The sequence below is a fragment of the Rhincodon typus genome, chromosome 3 (genome assembly GCF_021869965.1).
Source record: "Rhincodon typus isolate 14 chromosome 3, sRhiTyp1.1, whole genome shotgun sequence".
Lineage (NCBI taxonomy): Eukaryota > Metazoa > Chordata > Chondrichthyes > Orectolobiformes > Rhincodontidae > Rhincodon > Rhincodon typus.
The window spans coordinates 81,562,683-81,581,655 of record NC_063334.1 but is presented as its reverse complement, the minus strand read 5'-3'; the positions used below and the strand labels follow the sequence as shown (position 1 = coordinate 81,581,655).

General features: G+C 40.3%; 1 protein-coding gene across 1 annotated transcript in view; it reads right to left on the bottom strand.

Annotated features, from left to right (window-relative positions):
- ell2 (elongation factor for RNA polymerase II 2) overlaps nucleotides 1-18,973 on the bottom strand; it is a 91,712-nt gene that overhangs the window by 22,879 nt on the left and 49,860 nt on the right. The window contains exons 6-8 of the mRNA XM_048621294.1: nucleotides 14,454-14,578; nucleotides 8,909-9,002; nucleotides 5,251-5,794 (exon numbers count right to left, since the gene is read on the bottom strand). Of these exons, the coding sequence (XP_048477251.1) occupies nucleotides 5,251-5,794; nucleotides 8,909-9,002; nucleotides 14,454-14,578 (763 nt within the window). The remainder of the gene's footprint in view (nucleotides 1-5,250; nucleotides 5,795-8,908; nucleotides 9,003-14,453; nucleotides 14,579-18,973) is intronic.

Genomic DNA, 18,973 nt, shown 5'->3' with positions numbered 1-18,973 from the left:
TTTGGTCTGGGCAGGATGCTGTTTGGAAGGTCAGTGTGGACTCAATGGGCCAAATGGCCTGCTATCATGCTGTGTGGATTCTATGGTGTGGAGTAGATACACCTACAGTGCTGTTAGGATGGGAGTTTGACAGTGCAGAAACAGCAATGTAGTGTCAAGGATCATGTGGAGCTTGGAGAGGAACTCGCCAGTGCTGGTGCTCCCATGCCTTCTCTTCTTGCTTGTCCAAGGGGTGAACAAGAACATTTTAGTCATCTACAGTGTTTGGTAAAGTACTAGTGGGTGTGTAAGTGACTGCAGAAGTCAGTCTGTGCCCTGATGTGTCTGCTACAAATAGAACAGGAAAGTGCACAGGATTGTGTTTTAGACAAATGGCTGGCTTAGCACTTCCACTCCTTGGACTGTTTCAGATAGCTCAGCTGGTATAGCAGTGGACTGTAGAGAATAGCAAAGCTGATCTTCTTAGGCCAATAGTGCAAATCTCGTCAAAGGAGTTTTTGTCCTTCCTTCAAAGAGACGAAAACTGCACTCTGTACGTAACATGTAGTCTCCCAAGGACATTAAGATCATACAAGACTTTCTTGCTGTTGTACTAGCACCTCCATCTGATCTATCACACTGTTTGTCTTCCCTGCTATTTGCTGTATTTGCATTTTAACTTCATGATTTGTTTGAATACTCAAGTTACCCCAAATACCAACTAACTAGTTCTAAAAATATTGTTTCTCAATTCTTCCTACTGAACGGGATAATTTCACACTTGCCTACATTGGCCACCTAGTTAGAGACACTGATCTGCTCTATACCCCTTTCCAGCCACTATGTATTGTTCTCAGGATTATATTCCTATCTAATTTTGTACAGTCAACAACTTGGATACATACTTCATACCAATAAAGTTATTGACAAATTGTAAACAACTAGTAGTTGATGTTGAAGCATTGATCCTTGCAGCCACAGTTACAGCTTATCCCATTTCTTCCTATTTTGCATCTGCCAAACAACCAAACAATCTCAAGTTTGTTATACAAGATTAGGACTTATCAAATGACTTCTCAAAATTGAAATGTATTTCTTCAACTGGTTCCCTCTTTTACTCCACTATCTTCATCCTCAAACACCATGTCTCTTTCTTGATAAACTCTGATTCTCCGTAAATGTTTTTCCAATTGCCCTAATACCACTAATAAATTCCAGCCTTTTCCCTGATAGGAGGTCAGACTTACAGATCTAAAGTTGCTATTTTCTCTCTTGCTTCTTTCTCAAGTACTGAAGTTAAATTTTTGATCTTTCAATCCAGTGGGAGCCTATTGAAATCAATGGAATTTTGGCAGATCAAAAAAAATGCCACGAACTGCATCTGTATCCAAGTCATCTAAAAAAATTGTAAATAATGCTCTGAGACTAAAAGTTAAGAGTGGGACTGTTAAGGTGGCCAGATGTCTGGCAGTACTGAGTTGGACTTTTAGTCTGACTGTATTTCAAGTGCTCCTAGATCAAAGGGAGAAAATAATAGTACCCAGAGGTTCAGCTATAATCTTGTGACTGAAGAGTCCTGGGGAGACAATTTAGGTATTTCTGACCTTCATGGCTGGAAAATACAGGGAGAAAGTGGGGCTGGAGGTTGGAAATGGGGATGGAAATCAGAAATGTGGAACTCTGGTATTGAAGAATTCAAGAGATAGTTCGAGAAAGGAGATCAGAATTATTGTAGTCTGAAAGAATGGGAAGGAAGCCCAGGAAAATTGGATACAATTTCCTCAACCTCTTCAGATAATCAGGTATCCTCCGTTTTGTTCCTGCTTATCATTACCTGTGAGGTTGATCTACAATCTTTCTCCTACGCCATGCTTCTCATTTAGAGCAGAGACTAGTCAAGGTCAAAAGATAAATTTTGTATTTCAACATTCTTAGGGCAGGCCGGATTAGAAAATCATGATTCAGGGTCTGGAAATTTTGTTTGCTATAACTCTGGTCAGAAAAGTCATTTTTTACTGCTCTATTAGGAAATTTGTTGATGTGTAGTCTCCGAATAAATTTCCAAAATTTCTTAAAAAAAACTCAAAATGCTCAGCACTTTAGTATATGGCTTCCAACATTTAGTATAATATGCTTAAACCTCAAAAATGGATCAGTCCATAAACTTGATTTATAACTGAAATATCACAGAATTATTACAATGTACAAATAGACCATTCAGTCCAATAGGCCTGTATCAGTTCTATTACCTCGTATCAATCTCCTGCCTTTACCTATTTCCTTGCAAACCATTTGTATTGAAATAATTAGTCAACGCTGTCTTGAATACCTCAATTGAACCTGCCTCCACACTTCCAGACAGCCTATATCCTGAATATGGTGTCTGAAAAGATTCCCCCCCGCAACCCCCATCAACTTTACTCCATTTGCACATCATTAAATCTATACCCTCTCATTCTTTTTTTTACGTGCAGGAACAGTATCTACTCTATCCAGCCAACTCAATTTTGAAAATCTCTATCAAATCTCCTCTCAGCCGCCTTCTCTCTAAGGGAGAGCAGTCCAAAATTCTTCAATCTATTCTCATAAATGAGGCTTCTCATTAGAGCATAGAATAGTGGTTAGCATTGCTGCGTCACACCTCCAAAGATTAGGATTCAGTTCAGGCCTGGGGTGGGGGCGGCGGTGGGTGGGCGTTGGCTGTGGAGTTTGCATGTTTTCCCGGTGTCTACCCGAGTTTCTGCCGGGTGCTCCGGTTTCTTTTCAGTCTAAAGATGTACAGCAAAAGGTCCCAATATCAATCCCTGGGAAATTCCACTACTAACCTTCGTCCAACCTAAAAAGTATCTATTGACGTTCCACTCTGTTTGGCAGTCAATTTTGAATCCAGGTTGATATTGTTACTTTTATATTGTGACCTACAACTTTCCTCAAGTCTGTTGTGTGGCACTGTATCAAACAGCTTCTAGAAATTCATGTACACAACATCAGCAGGGTTGATGAGGATAATACTTTGTTACCTCTTCAAAGAAAATCTCCAGCATGTTAGCAAAACACTATTTCGCTAACAACACTAAGGATGCATCAGAAGAAAAGGCAAATGAATAGGCAATGGCACCAAGGAAATATATACATTTGCACTGACTGAATTTGTACTTTGAAATTTCAGCTGGAAAAAAGGAAAGACTTTCCCCTCACAGCATTTTAAGTGAATAACCTGGATGACACTCTCTCTCTTTTTGACTTTTAAGTATAATTGCTGACCAGTGAGGAGATCCACCATGCGACTAAAAAACATCTACATTTAGATACAGTTTTGCTTCATTAAATATTTACAATAGTGGGCACTTGATTAAACTGTTAACTCGAATAATGGACCAGATCTCGTGGTCCCATTTGTACCGAATGCTCAAAAACTGAATGCAACACCACCAAAACATTTGGTCATTTCGCTCATGCTGAAATCTGAAAGTTGCAATGTACCTGAAGGAACTTTGGACAAGTTCACGTTAATAGTCCTGCCAAAGCCTGTTATTTGGCAACTTAGTGTCATTACCTAGCAGCATGAATAGTTGATTATGGCATGCTCCTAGCAGGTGGGGGGCGGCTGGTGGGTGCATCAGTTTCAAATCAATACAAAAACCATTCTTCTGTTCCTTGGTGGTGTGCCCGTGAACGTGCGTGCGTGCGCCTGTCTGTCTGCGCGTGTGCATCTTGATGAAAAGGAAGCTGTACTGTGCTGTACTGTTCTATGTTCTATAAATTACTTGAAACTGGTGAATTTAATACAAAGAACTGTGATGTTATGTAATTTCATATAAGCATAGAATAGGGGATTTCAAGACTGGGGGCACATTTTTAAGGGGAGAGGAGGAGAGAGATTAAAAAATACATAAGAGGCAAATTTAAACAGAGTGGTCCGCATGTGGAATGAACTTCCTGAGGAAATGGTGGATGCAAGTATAATTACAACATTTAAAAGACATTTGGAGAGATATGGTCCAGGAGCAGGCAGGTGGGACTAGAACATAGAACATAGAACAGTACAGGCCCTCTGGCCCACAATGTTGTGCTGACCTATTATCCTACTAAGATCAATCTACCCTGCAGACCCTACATTATACTACCCTTCACGTGCCTATCCAAGAGTTGCTTAAAAGTCTCTAAAGTATCTGACTCCACTACCACTGCCAGCAGTGCATTCCACATGCCCACCACTCTGTGTGAAGAACCTACGTCTGACATCTCCACTAGACCTTCCTCCAATCATCTTAAAATTATGCCTCCTCGTAATAGTCATTTCCGCCCTGGGAAAAGTCCCTGGCTATCCACTCTATCTATGCCTCTCAGCATCTTGTACACCTCTGTCAAGTCCTTCTTTGCTCCAATGCGTTTAGTTTGGGATTATGTTCGGCACGGACTGGTTGGACAGAAGGGTCCGTTTCCATGCTGTATGACTATGACATCGGACAGGAAATTCTGATTTACGACACTGTTCTGGAAAGTTTGCAGTGACAGAAAGGTCTGGGATTTCACGTGCATAGATCTTTGCAGGTGGAAGGACATGATGAAATGGTTAGCAAATAATATAGAAAATCTTGGACTTCATAAATAGGGCTATAGGAACAAAAGCAGGGAAGTTGTGATGTAACCACAGTTTTACAAAGGTTCAGCATAACTAGAAAGTTGCATCCTGTTGGCTCACTTTTTAGGAAGAATGTGACAAGTCAGAGTGCAGGGCAGATTTACCAGAATGGCTCCAGGGATTTAAGCTACATTGTTAGGTTGAAGAGATTGTGTTCTTCCCTTGGACAGTGAAATTGAAAGTAGACTTAAGTGTATAAATGACAATAATTTTAATTAGGGTAGACAAAGATAAGCTAAACTACCTGCATTATTTGATGTTATAAGGACTCGGGGGCAAAAGATGTAGGGTGGATATAATCTGAACTTTTTATGCAACATGATAATAAGCTGGAACTTCTTGGCTATGAATGCGGCAGAATGGATTACCAACGACTTTAAAAGAAAAATGGATGGGGCCTGGAGAGAAGTAAACACAGGTCAATCAGGAGAAAGTAGGGAAACAAGATTGACTGGATTTTTCAAACTGTTGATACTAATTAACCTATATTATCAGTTTTTCCCTTTCAGTCCCTCCTATTGTTTATACTGTATCTTCCCTTTCCACCAGCATGGGCGAAGCAGGCAGTACGACCTCTTCCTGTGCTGTCATGACGCTACATAATCATGTCTAACTTCATTACATACCTGAATTGGCATCTTTAAGGAGTTTTCGTTCCTCAATTTCATTTCTGTATTCTTCACTATCATCCTCCGTCTTCTCCTTATTCTTTTTCTCTTTATCTCTTTCCTTGTCTTTATGTTTTTTAGCTTTCTTTTTTGACTTTGCATGAGAAGAACAGTCTTTGCTGATGAGTTCAGAGCACTCCAGTTGATGTGATGGGCTTTCCAATGTAGTCCTAGAGGTAAGCTTTACTTGCTGGTCCTCATAACCTTCACCAGTTTGACCGAGAGCTTCAACTGGCAGATCTTGAGTTCCCCTTCTTTCTGGTGTGCATGGGGAATTGGAGTTCGAATTCACAGTGTGAGCAATAGAAACCGGAACTGGCACAGGAAGTGGTGCAGGTGGAGGAGCTTGAGGAGGAGCAACTGGAGCAGAAATAGCGATAGTCTTCTCATTGGAGGGGTTTAAATGTCCATTAAGTGTTGGCTGCACACGATTAGTGAGGTGCGATATTCTGGGCTTCTTACTCGCTAGAGGGTCAATGAAATCTGATGGCAGAGATCTCTTCTGTAAAGACATTAGTGATATTATTAATCGCTTCAATATTTTCAAAGCTAGACACCGAATACACTTTACATAATTTTCATTAATAATAATTTACATTATTTTCTGAAAATTATGCCATTGCATGTATATTTTGCTAAAATTTCTATTCAGACCTACATTAAAATATTTTTTATGCATTCATGGCTTGAGGGCATTGCTAGCTAGGCCAGCATTTATTGCCCATCCCTAATTGCCCAGAGGGCAGTTCAGAGTCCACCCCATTGCCGTGGGTCTGGAGTCACATGTAGGCCAGACCAGGTAAGGATGGCAGTTTCCTTCCCTAAATGACATTAGTGAACCAGATGGGTTTTTCCAACAACGGGTTCATGGTCATCATTAGACTCTTAATTCCGATATGTATTGGATTTAAAATTCCACCAGCTGCCACGGTGGGATTCGAACCCAAGTCCCCAGAACATTTCTTGGGTTTCTGGATGAACAGTCCAGCGATAATACCACTAGGCCATTGCTTGCCCTAATTTCCAGAATGGGTAGTGCAGTTTGTGGACTACTACACTGTACTTCCATGCTGAGACCTTGATTTAAATTCAATCAAGGTTGAAGAAACAAAATATCTGTTAGCTTTGTCACAATGGCACAATAAAGTTGTTTTGAAACGGAGATTAGAACATTGTTGATGTGTTGTAGAACAGAACCTTGGTATCCAATACTGACTATATAATTGAAGCAGAAATGGTTCATTTCCTTGCAATGACGTCATTCTTTTAAAACCTGCATTGGGGGTTATCGGCTGTCTAGTGTGAAAGAAATTCTTAAACCACTTTCCATTTCCTCATTTACTATCATCAACTAGTGCAAAGAACACTCAGACTTTTGGTTTCAGTTGTGATGGCATCACCTAACTGCCTCCGACATTTCCTGTCCTGCCACTAAACCAACTGAGAAAGCTTCCTTTGAGGCTTCCCCTTTTCCTAGCTCTGAATTCACATGTTTCTTTTACTGTCACATCTCCCCTCATGCCTTCCAAGTTCATTTTGTTTATAAAATCCAGCACCTGCTCCCACTGAACAGCTGACCACCAACTTTCCTTCTCGGCTTCCGAGTCTAATAATAGAGATCCCTTGGTTGATGCTTTAAATAGTTTACTTTTATTTTCATACAGTTTGTAAATTAGAAACATTCCTCAAATAGCACTTGAGTCCATATTCATTTAAATGCAGTTACTGAACATGTTTAGTCTTTAAGAAAAATAAACTGCCACCTCACACTCCTCTCCCTAAACGTGCTCTGTTTCCCTCCCACACCCCTGTCTTGATGTCCCACTTGCATCCACTCCCCCCACCATCATTCAGTACACACTGCTGCTACTATCTCCAAGATGCACCGCAAAAGTTCACCAAATATCCTCAGACAGCACCTTCTAAAACCATGATCAATGTCCACAGGCAGCAAATACATGTGAACCCACCACCATTTGCAAGTTCCCCTCCAAGCCACTCACCATCCTAACTTGGAAATACAACACCGTTACTTCACTGTAACTGGGTAAAGCTCCTGGTATTCCTTTCATAACGACATTGTGGGTCTATCTCCAACACATGGACTACAGTGGTAACAAGGCAGCAGCTCACCATCATCTTCTCAAGGGCAACTAGGGATGGACAATAAATGCTAGTGATGCCCACATCCCACAAGTGAATTTAAAAAGGTGACTGGTTTTAACTAGTTACTCTTTGGGACTGGAGCTCCCACAGTTTGGGAGTGAAACACATTCTCACCCAATGGCCTAACTCACAACAGGAGTGTGGGTACAGATCTAGGTTAAATTCACCCTTGTCCTGGATGACCTTGATTGCCAGAAATGAGAATACAGGTAGGAATCTCAGAACAGGTGCCTGTCCGCCTTTTTAAAAGGATTCCAGAGTTATCATGACTTGGTGGAAATCTATGCCAGAGGACAGAAAAGCAAAGAGGCTAAGTTTAACCTTTATAAGGGTTCAGACTCAGCTGATTTATTGCATCCAATTCAGGGTACCACATCTCAGCAAGAATATTGCAAACCTTAAGTGGTTGTGGAAAAGATTTACAAAGATAGTTCCAGGCTTGAGGGACTTCAGTTACATGGGTAAATTAGAAATCTGGAATTGTTCTCCTTGAAGAAGCTTGCGAGGACATAGGATGGAAGTGGTCAAAGTAATACAGTTAAAACAATAAACAGAGAAAGTGTTGAGATGGGTAGAAGCAATGGAAATAAAAAGGAACACTATTTAAGGTTATTGATGTGAGGGAAAGAATTTCTTAAAATAGCAAGTTATTAGGATCTGGAATGCACTTCCACAGGGTGTGGAGACAGATTCAATTGTGGCTTTCAAAAGGAATGAGATAATCACCAAGATTTTAGGCCAATAGAGAAAGAGTGGGATTAAGTGTGACTGAATTGCTTTCATGTTTCTTTAATTAAAAGTGCTCACCTTTCTTAATTTTAAATTGACAGTCCAAAAAACTTGATCTTTCCATGGTCATCCTACAAATTCACAACACAACTTTTGAAGTCTCTTGAATATCCTTTTAACATCCTTTGCTCCAGTCAAAATAGGTCTAATATTTTCACCAACACACAAGATGGAGTCATACAATAGACTCAAAGGTACCCAAAAGAAATTCTGTGTAAGTGATATCAACCTAAAGGATATCACATTAATAAAAGCTATGGTAACGTATTTTACCATAAAAATTATTTTATCTGTCAAGATAAATTTGTTCCTCAACAGGATGGAAGTCAAAAAATGGAGAGATTGGCAGAAGCAGAGTTGAAAACTGCTATTTTTCCCCCAGAGTTACTGTTACAGCACCCCAGCAGGCCCTCAAAATTAAATAGTTTTGTAAAGCACTAAGGTACAAGGCCTACTTCTTACAAAGCCCAGTTATCTTTCAGCTACAAGAATATTTTATTTTAAAGAGCTGTGGAAGAATTCAAAATCCCATTTATTTACAATTCTTCAAAATAAAGAATGCATTAGAAATTAGCAAACAAGTTGGAAGTTAGGGTTTCAGAATTAACAATAAACAGGTTACAATCCAAGAACAATGAATTTGGCCACTGATTTTAATTACCTCTGGTGGAGATGCTGATCCTCTATCTTTGGGAGAGCTTGATGGAACTGGTTCTGCCGGTTGGCTGCTAGAATTCTGCAGTTGAGATCTTTTTCTGTTTCAAAAAGAAAGAAAAAGTCAGATCCATCTTTTCATCCTGCACTCAAGTAATTAAATTTATTGTTTTCATTACATTCGTGTAAAGCCTCAACTCTATTTTTGGTAGAAACAATTTACATTGCACAGAATAAGTACCAGTCTGAAGTCTGTGAAACTAATTAAATCAAAGTGTACATCAAACATCAATAGATTCACAAAATTAAATAGAGACTCTGGAAGAGGGTTACAAATTACCAATCTCAGTTATACTATCCTCTTTGCAGAAAGGTTTCAAGCATATGCCCTTTTATACCAATGCTCTATCAGCAACTTGATGGGTAGCTAGCCTGAAGACAACTGAAATGCGATGTCTCTATCTTGCAATGATTGGGATGTTCCTTTTGTAGTGTAACTAGTTCAGCACCATGCACAGTAACAAATTTACAAGTTACCCAGTGGATCAACAATTTTAAAAAAAAATTATGGGATTATTTTAACTTTACCAGTCAGGGTTTCCTGTCAGGACAATTTGATAGTGAGCAGATCCAAGGCAATGAGGACTATACAAAAGGATATCAGTTTTGTTTGGTTTTCATTGGGCCAGCTTTCCTCCTCCTACCCTGAATGAGGAAATTCCTCCACAGGAATCCAGCTGGTACTTTCTGGCAGGTCTTATACTGGGGAGAAAGAGAAAGACAGACAGACTGATGGGCCCACAGATTTTAACACTCACCTCATTCTGCAAAGAATCAGGTGGATTTCCATCCACTTTAGCCTGCACCTACAGGACTTCTGGAGTTGTCGTGCTATAGACGACAGCCAAGGTTTCCGTTCACGACCAGTAAGATGACTGACCACTTGGGAGCCAGTGAACAATATTGTCATTGTATATTATGACAAGTGAAAATGGAGGTCCAACTCATCTCTGCTATCTTTTATTACATTGTATGATAACATTGGGGCTAGAATGTTTAGACTAACGACAATGTTAGTTCTGACCATTGTATTTTCTTTAACAGATGTCAACTTCCCCTTAAGCAAGTGGCCTCCAATTTACTGCAACTCTCACTTTGTGATTAGCTAGGGTGACATCTCATTGCATATCTAATTATTCAAAATCATCTCAACTACTTGGCCTTTATGTATTATGCAAATAGGTGCTAAGGTTTTAAACGGAGTTCAGTAGTGTTATATCATCAGGCTTGGACCAAAAAAATTCCACTAAAATTTCTACAGCTATGTAATGTTAAAAAGAAGTGTTAAATTTGCAGCTGCTTGAAAACGTTTAGCGAATCAATAGAAAGGTGATACTGTGCAAGATCACATTAGTGCTGCCATTTCCATACATGCTGCATTTGCACCACCAGTAATCATCAAGCTACCTTTAAGGACAGTAACTTGAACATATTCCTTGTGCTTGCAGAGAACAGGTCCCTAAATGAATGTACGTTGCTTCTAGCAAAGCCAAGTGTCCCACTTTTCAAGCTCAAATTATCTTAAATTGATTATACATTTTGACCAATTTCAATTATTTCTCTACTGGTGCTGAGTTACAGTTCGGAAAAAATCAGTACAGTTTCATATCTTCCAAGAGCCTTTTAAAATTCATAGCATTTGGCATAAAGCTCATCCCTCTAGTACTCAACTCAGTCTTTTTTTTAAGAAGTCTATTGCATGCAAATGTATCTAACATCTTTGGTGCTAACACTTCAGCAAATTGTTCCAAATTCAATTCCAACACTTCCATTTCTGCGAAGACATTTTGAACAAATGAGTTTTTAAAAACTTGTTTCCCCAACTTGCATGAGGCTCTTGATTGTACTGACCTTGTTTGGTTTGGGTATTTTTATCTTTGCCATTCAAATATTTACATGCGATGTTCATCATTAATATTTTATCTGTAGATTGAAAGATGAAATTTCTCTAACCAATCTCCATGGTTCCTCCATATCGTTGTTCTGGGCCCCATATCTAAAGAGGTCTACAAGAATGATCCCAGGGATGAACTGCTTGTCACATGAGTTGTTGAGGATTCTGGGTCTGTACTTGGGAGTTTAGAAGGATGAGGGGGATCTGACTGAAACTTACAGAATGCCGAGGGGCCTAGACAGAGTGGACATGGAGAAAGTGTTTTTAACTAGGAGAGACTGGGACCATTAGGCATAGCCTCAGAGTGGAAGAACAACCCTTTAGAACGGAGATGAGGAGGAATTTCTTCAGCCAGAGAGTGGTGAATCTGTGGAACATTTGGCCTCAACAGCCTTCTGCAGCACTGTCATTGAGTGCATTAAGGCAGAGACAGATAGATAGATAGATTCTGGATTGCTAAGGGGATCAAGGGTTATGGGGAGAAGGCAGGAGAACGAAGCCGAGAAACATATCAGCCATAATCAAATGGTGGAGCTGACTTAAAATGGGCCAAATAGACTAATTCTGCTCTTATGGTCTTAAGAGGGAGAGTCTCAACTTGTGTTCTAATTGAAAACCAGGCAAATGCTCTGGGCACTTCGGTTTAATTAATAAAAGATTTGGCACTGAAAACAAGTATCAATAACGGCACTATTAAATTTATGCAGAGAAGACAATGGCAAGTTGGTAATGTCACTGGAGCAGCAAAGTTCAGGTTCATGCTCCAAGGAATTGTTCAAATATAAATTAAAATTATTTAAATAAATCTGAAATACAAGTCTGGTCACAGTAATGATGGCTGTGAAACTATTTCTCAAAGACATTTTTGTAGTATTTAGATGAGCACTTGAAGCACCATAACATACAAGGCTCCAGGCCAAGTGCTAGAAAGTTAAGATTAGAGCAGATAGATGCTTGATGGCTTCTGTGTCAAGATGGGCAGAAGAGCCACTTTGTGGCATTCAGCCGAGTAACAGTGGACCAAATGGTCAACTGTTGCTTCCATTTCCCATTAACATGATGGCTGATGAGTTCAACGCACAATCTGCAGATTTAAATACATGAAGGGCAAGTGGTGCTCGAATGGGTGGATGGGTTGTTTGAAGGTTTGTACGCTTCCTCTAACACCTCAGCTTCAACTCTGCACTTTCAGACAGAGCTTCTAGATATGCTGGGGCCGTCCAAATGAGCCTTCCCCATTTTAGGTGAGTCACAAGCCAGGGTCACACGAGTTGACAGGCGTGTTCAACAACTTCAGGGATGCTTTATAGAAATCTTGAAGTTTGCTGTCCTACAGGGAATCTCCTGCTATGTAATTCCAAGCAAAGCAGCTGCTTCAGGAGTACAGCGTCAGGCATGTACATAAGAACTAGGAGCAGGAGACGGCCGTCCGGCCCTTCGAGCCTGCTCCGCCATTCAATAAGATCATGGCTGATCTTTTCGTGGACTCAGATCCACTTACCCGCGTTCTCACCGTATCCGTTAATTCCTTCATTGTTCAAAAAAATCTACCTTATCTTTAAAAACGTTTACTGAAGTAGCGTCAACTACTTCACTGGGCAAGGAATTCCATAGATTAACAACCCTCTGGGTGAAGAAGTTCCTTCTCACTTCAGTCCTAAATCTGCTCCCTCTAATCTTGAGGCTATGCCCTCTTGTCCCAGCTTCAACTGCCAGTGGAAACATCCTCTCTACTTCTATCTTATCTATTCCCTTCATAATTTTATATGTTTCTACAATCTTCTGAATTCCAACGTGAATGACATGTTCCAACCAGCGGAGCTGATTGATTAGTACCGCGATGCTGGAGAAATTAGCTTGGAAAGAGGACATTGCTGCCTTGATTGCCACCAAATTTGAGGTATCATGCAAAGGTTCAAATGGTGATCTCCAATGTTGAGATGTCTACTGCATTTTCTCCAAATTTCTGAAGCACATAGAAACACAGGCATCACTAATCAGAGATTCTGGTCTCTCTCTTCCTCCAAAGACTAAGCTGGCACATAATGGCAAAACCCATGCCTCCAATGTCTACTTTATTCAAGAGGAAGCTTTCAAGATCAAAGTGTTTCACATTTTCCCAGGTCATTTTCTTTGAGGTCCCTTAGAAAGCACCGGTGACAGATCAAAGAGCCTTCTGCAGTTACAGGAATGAATCAAACAAGCAACAAAAACATCTGTGGAGCATCTGTGGAGAGAAAGCAGAGTGAAAGTTTCAGGTCTAATGACCCTTCGTCTCATGCTGACCTGGACCCAAAACGTTCACTCTGCTTTCTCTCCACAGATGCTGCCAGTTTTCCTAGCACTTTGTTTTTGTTTCTGATTTCCAGCATCTGCAGTTCTTTTGATTTCTAATAAAAAAATGCCAACGCATTGTACTATACTGCTCGTTATCAAACAACTTGACAAGATGCATATCTATACACGAGATTTCTGAAGAATGATGGTTCGTCTGAATCCAAAATACAGCGTAACTGGTCCTCAAATGATTTGTATGAATGATATAAGTGGTCCACTGAAATGAATTAATGAAGCTGAGGTTGTGAAGTAGTGATTAAGTACGTGTGCAATATTTATGATAATTACAAAGAAATGCTTCCTTCCTGTTAAAATAGGTCAACACCAGGACAAAGCATAAAATCAAAAACACTTTAACTGCACTCCAGCAAACAAAATTGGTGAATTTTGTCACAGCCTGAATATTTTAGTGACATGAGACAACACAACTCCAACTCTAAAGCATTAATATATGCTCTTAAAAGCAATTCATGAACCTTCTCAAAGCAGAGGTGCTGACCACAGGCAAACAAACTTTAAACTGGACTGTTGCATTGAACAGTCTTCCCCATTGGTTTGCTTCCTGTGTTTAAAGGATAACAAAATTTGTTCTATTAGCAAAATGGGGAAATAGCACCTCGCATTCTGCAGACCATCTTTGACAAGAATTTCTAATCAGTAAATGTGAGAACATCCAAAACTCTGCTGCTTGTGACTTGCTTGCATAAAATTCTTGTTTACCTGTCAACTTGTATTCACAGCCTTTTAATAAAATCCTTAATTGTTTTTTCAAATCAATCATTCTCATGGCCTCATTCCTTCCTATCTGTAATCTCCTGTAAATCCAATAACCCTGATTTTCTGAAGAAGGAGCCTTCTTGCTCCTCTGATGCTGCTTGGCCTGTGTTCATCCAGCTCTATACCTTGTTAACCCTGTAAGGTATCTGCGCTCGTGAACATCTAAGATTTTAACTGCTCCAACATTCGTGGCTGTTTCCTCAGCTGCCTAGATACGACACTGTAGAGCCCTCTCTTTACATCTCATAAATCCTGCCTCTGACAGATATTGGTCATCTGATGTAAAATCTCCTTATATGATTTGATGTCATTTTGTTTTATAATCCTGTGAAGCGCCTTAGGATTGTTACTTCGTTAAAGATGCTACGCAAATAAAAGAGTTATTCAATACCTTTTGGAACTTTAACCACTGGTCCAACAATTGCAAATATTGAAGAACCTACATTTCCAAAAAATACCACTTGAAAAAATTAAGTCAATTTACCTGGAAACCACTCTGTCAAACAGTTGGCGATCCTCTTCTGAGTAACCAGGCCAGTCTCGCTGAACTTCTTTGTACACAAAATCCTTCACAGTATAAGAGTTGTCTTTTGGGTTTATGTTAGCCACCTATAAGGAAGCAAGCTTTTATACTGTTGTTCTAGATTAACAATCTAAAAAAAGCAGGATTATGCTAATTATTGCAATTATTTTCGGGCGCTAATAGAATGGCAAATCCAAAATTAAGAATGGTTAGCTAATTAACTAGTTGCAAAGAAAGATCACGACTTCAGGTTCCACTCCAAGACTGGAGCAGAAATCTAGGCTGACAGCCTTGTACAGCATGAAGAGTATGGGGATTGTGGTTAAAGCAAAGTCTTCTGTATCGGTCCCATGGTTTAGGCAGATGTTATTAGGCTAACTGAAGAATAAGTCACTGTCTCTCAGTCCCACCTTTCTTCAGCCCTCAATTAACATGACCAAAAAGATACACAACTTGCCATTCATAGTATTGTTGAGATCTCCAATGTCTGCTGACTGAATGGTAAGTGATTTTGCATATACTAAGACGCTTTATAAAGCCAAGACATTAAGGGAATTTTTTTTAAAAGTTAGGACTTATAGTGGTTCCAATGAGTTCAATCTTAAAACCTTCATCTAAGTTTTACAAGTTCATTAATGAAGAGATAAACTTTAAACATTTTCATTGAAGAAACATTCAAGAGCAAATTGGTCTTGCTTTGTGAAAATGATACTCCAAAAAAATGTCCACTAGAAACAAACTTTAAATGTTAGAGGAGTTCAAAATTACAATGTTGAAGAAATTCTTTTTAAGATTCCCTAATAGCAAACCAGGGATCAGAAACCAGAGGCTGGATTTTACACCTTTCTGTTGGCATGCTTCAAGGCAGGGGATGGAGGAAGGGAGAGATTGTAAAATGCAGTGTCTGCCACCCACATGCAACCAATATCACAGCAACAGTGGGGCTCTTGATGCGCTATGGTAGTGGCCCAGGTTCAATGTCTACCTGTTCCAGCGGTGTGTGTCACAACACATCAGAACGGGTTAATTAAAAACGTCTTCAAGCTTAGGCTGCACAATCTACCCTTAGGGCTTTAGGGGTCTTAATGTGCAACATTAACATCCCAAACTGTGAATCAGAAGGCCTGGGTTCAAGTCCCACCTCTTCCTGAGTTGTGTTATAACGCATCAGAACAGGTTTCACAATTTTAGCTGCAGATGAAGGAGAAGTAGGCTATTCAGCCCATAGTGTGTGCTCCGCCATTCAATGAGTAACTGATCTAATAATCCTTAACTCCACCTTCCTACCTTTTTCCTGTCTCAGCCTCTAATATATTTGACAATCCAGATTTGACAGCCCTTTGTGGTGAAAGAAAAATTTCACAGATTCACGACCCTCAAAAAAAAATCCTCATCTGTCCAAAGTGTGGAGCTGGAGGAACACAGCAGGCCAGGCAGCAGAGGAACAGGAAAGTTGACGTTTTGGGTCAGGGAAGGGTCCTGCTGTCTTTCTCCAGCTCTACACCTTGTTATCTCTGACTCCAGCATCTGCAGCTTTTGCTACCTCATCTGTCTTAAATGTGTGACTTTTTATTCTGAGGTTATGCCATCGGGTCCTAGATTCTCCCAAGACAAAACCACCTTTCCAGGTCAACTCTGTTCAATACCTCAACAATCTTGTATGTTTCAATAAGGTCACCTCCTATTCAAAATTCCAATAAGTACACGCTAAATCAACTCAACCTCTCCTTAGAAGACAGTTCCCTTCATACCTAGTGAACCTCCAATGCCAATAAATCTTTCCTTAGATAAGGGTCCCAAAAATACTCTTGGTATTCCAACTCTGATCTGACTATTGCCTTGTAAAGATTTAGCAAGACTTCCCTATTTTTATAGGTCAACATTCCAAAGCCAACATTCCATTTCCATTTCTTATTACCTTCTGAACTTGGATGCTAGCTTTTTGAGACTCACGGTTGGGGATTTCCAAACCACTATGCTATAGCCTTCTACAGTCTTTCTTGATTTAAGAAATATTCAACTTTACTATTCTTCCTGTCTCGTCACCAACCTGGCTGGAAAACTACATCCAGTGGACTCATCTACCGGTGGTCTGAAAACCAAATCAAACTCAATGTTAGAACCTGGAAAATATGGATAATGAACAAAACAATTATCCAGAAAGAACTGTCCTCATTTCCCCTAAACTCAGGTACTTCAACACTGATATCACTGCACTGCAGGAGACTTCAAGGTAGTGAAGGGCAACCAGGAGAAAGAAGTTTACACCTTCTTCTGAAAAGAAAAGCACAAGAAACAACCCAGGACACAGAATTAGATTAATTATCAAGAATGAATTCATCAACCAACTCTGTGGGCATCAACGATCGCCTCATAATTCTATCTATAACTTGCCAAGACCAGCAAACAATCGTCGTGAATGCCTATGCTCCCAGATTCTACTCCTCCCTGAATACCATACTCACCAACATCCCCAAGGCCGATAATTTCATTATCCTTGAATACTTCAAAGGCCAGTGTTTGGAAGGACACCCAACTGTGGAAAGGAGCCAGCGAAAAGAAAGGAGTCAGAAACCGCAACTCCAATGACATTCTCCTGCTCACCAAATGTGCAAACCACCAGGTGGTTTAACCAACTCACTGTTCCACCAAAGACAAGTTCAAGTCGTCTTGGAGGCATCCATAATCAAAACACTGACATATGATTGACTCCATCATAGCTCAGTCCTGAAACGAAAAGGATATCCTTGTTACCGAAGTGATGCCAATTCAGAGGACTACTGGACAGACTAGTAGTTGACCTCAGAGATAGTAGGAACTGCCGATGCTGGAGAATCTGAGATAACAAGGTGTAGAGCTAGATGAACACAGCAGGCCAAGTAGCATTAGAGGAGCAGGAAAGCTGACGTTTTGGGTCTGGACTCTTCTTCTCTACTGGTTGATCTGTTGCTCAACGGTCAATGTCAAATGTTACCAGAAACAATTCAAGATGCAGAAATAGTACAGGAAACTCAATGCTGAGCAGCTTCAAGAGCCAAGCAGACTTCTGACAACGTCTTCACAAAATCTCCCAGAAGTTCATTTTAAATGGAGTACAGGAAATCTGACAATAGCTGAAGATTGCCGTTATCCCATGCTGTGAAGTAACCAAGACAAGGTGCTGCACATGAGGCTGTTAAACACGATAGCTGACTTGCAGAAGACACAGTGGGGATAAAAGGGTCTTTTTCAAAATGGCAGCCAGGTGATTAGTGGAGTTCCACAGGGATCAATGTTGGAACCCAAAATGATTCATGCTATGTATTAACCATCTGGATGAAGGAACGGAGGGCATTGTGTCATTTGCAGACTTAGCAACAAAGGTAAATGCAGGGACAGATAAATGTTGAAGAAGCAGGGATACTGCAGAAGGAATTGGACAGGCTAGGAGAATGGGCAAAGAAGTGGCAGATGGAATATAAGCGTGAGGTTATTCACTTTGATTTGAAGAACAGAGATGTGGATTATTTTCTCAACAGGGAAAAACTTCAGAAATCTGAATCACAACGAGACTCAAGAGAATCCTAAACAAGGACTAAGGTTGACATGCCAGTCCAGTTGGCAGTTAGGAAAGCAAATGCAACATTAGCATTCATTTCAAGAGGGCTAGAATACAATAGCAGGGATTTACTACTGGTCAGATTGCAATTGGAATATTGATCAGTTTTGGGGTCCTGCATCTAAAGAAAAGATGAGCTGGCTTTGGAGGAGGCTGACAAGAATGATCCCAGTAATGAAGGGCTTGTCACATGAAGAGCAGTTGAAGACACTGTGTACTCAAAGGGGTTTAGAAGGATGAAGAAGATCTCATTGAAACTTACAGAATATGGAGAGGCCTGGATAGGGTGGATGTGGAGAAGATGCTTCCATTAGGAGGAGAGACTAGTACCCAAGGGCATACTTCAGACCGTCAGGACAACCCTTTAGAATTAAGACGAGGATTTTTTTTATCCTCCAGTCAGAGGGCAGTGAATCTGTGGAACTCACTGCAGCAGAAGGGTGTTGAGGCCAAGTCATTGAGTGCATTTAACAAAGATAGATAAGTTCTTGATGAGTAACAGTATCAAGAGTTATGGAGAGAAAAACATATCAGCCACAATCAAACGTCAAAGTAGTCATGCTGGGCCAAATGGTCTAATTCTGCTCCTTTATCTTATAGCCTTATGTTCATCAACTGCAAGGCCAGAAAACACCAAGGCTGGTTCAACAAGAATGACCACATAATTCAAGGCATCATTGACAAGAGGAGGAAAGGACTCCATGCCTGGCAAACATCACAAACAAGGCAAAGGCAGAGTTACAAAGAAAACGGAGGGAAATCAAGAATAAATATTGGACTGACAAAGCTGAGGAGCTGCAATTGCCTGCTGATGAACATGAGGCTCAAGGTTTGTTCAATGCCACCAAGGCAATATACACACCTAAGACCCTTCACCCCAAAC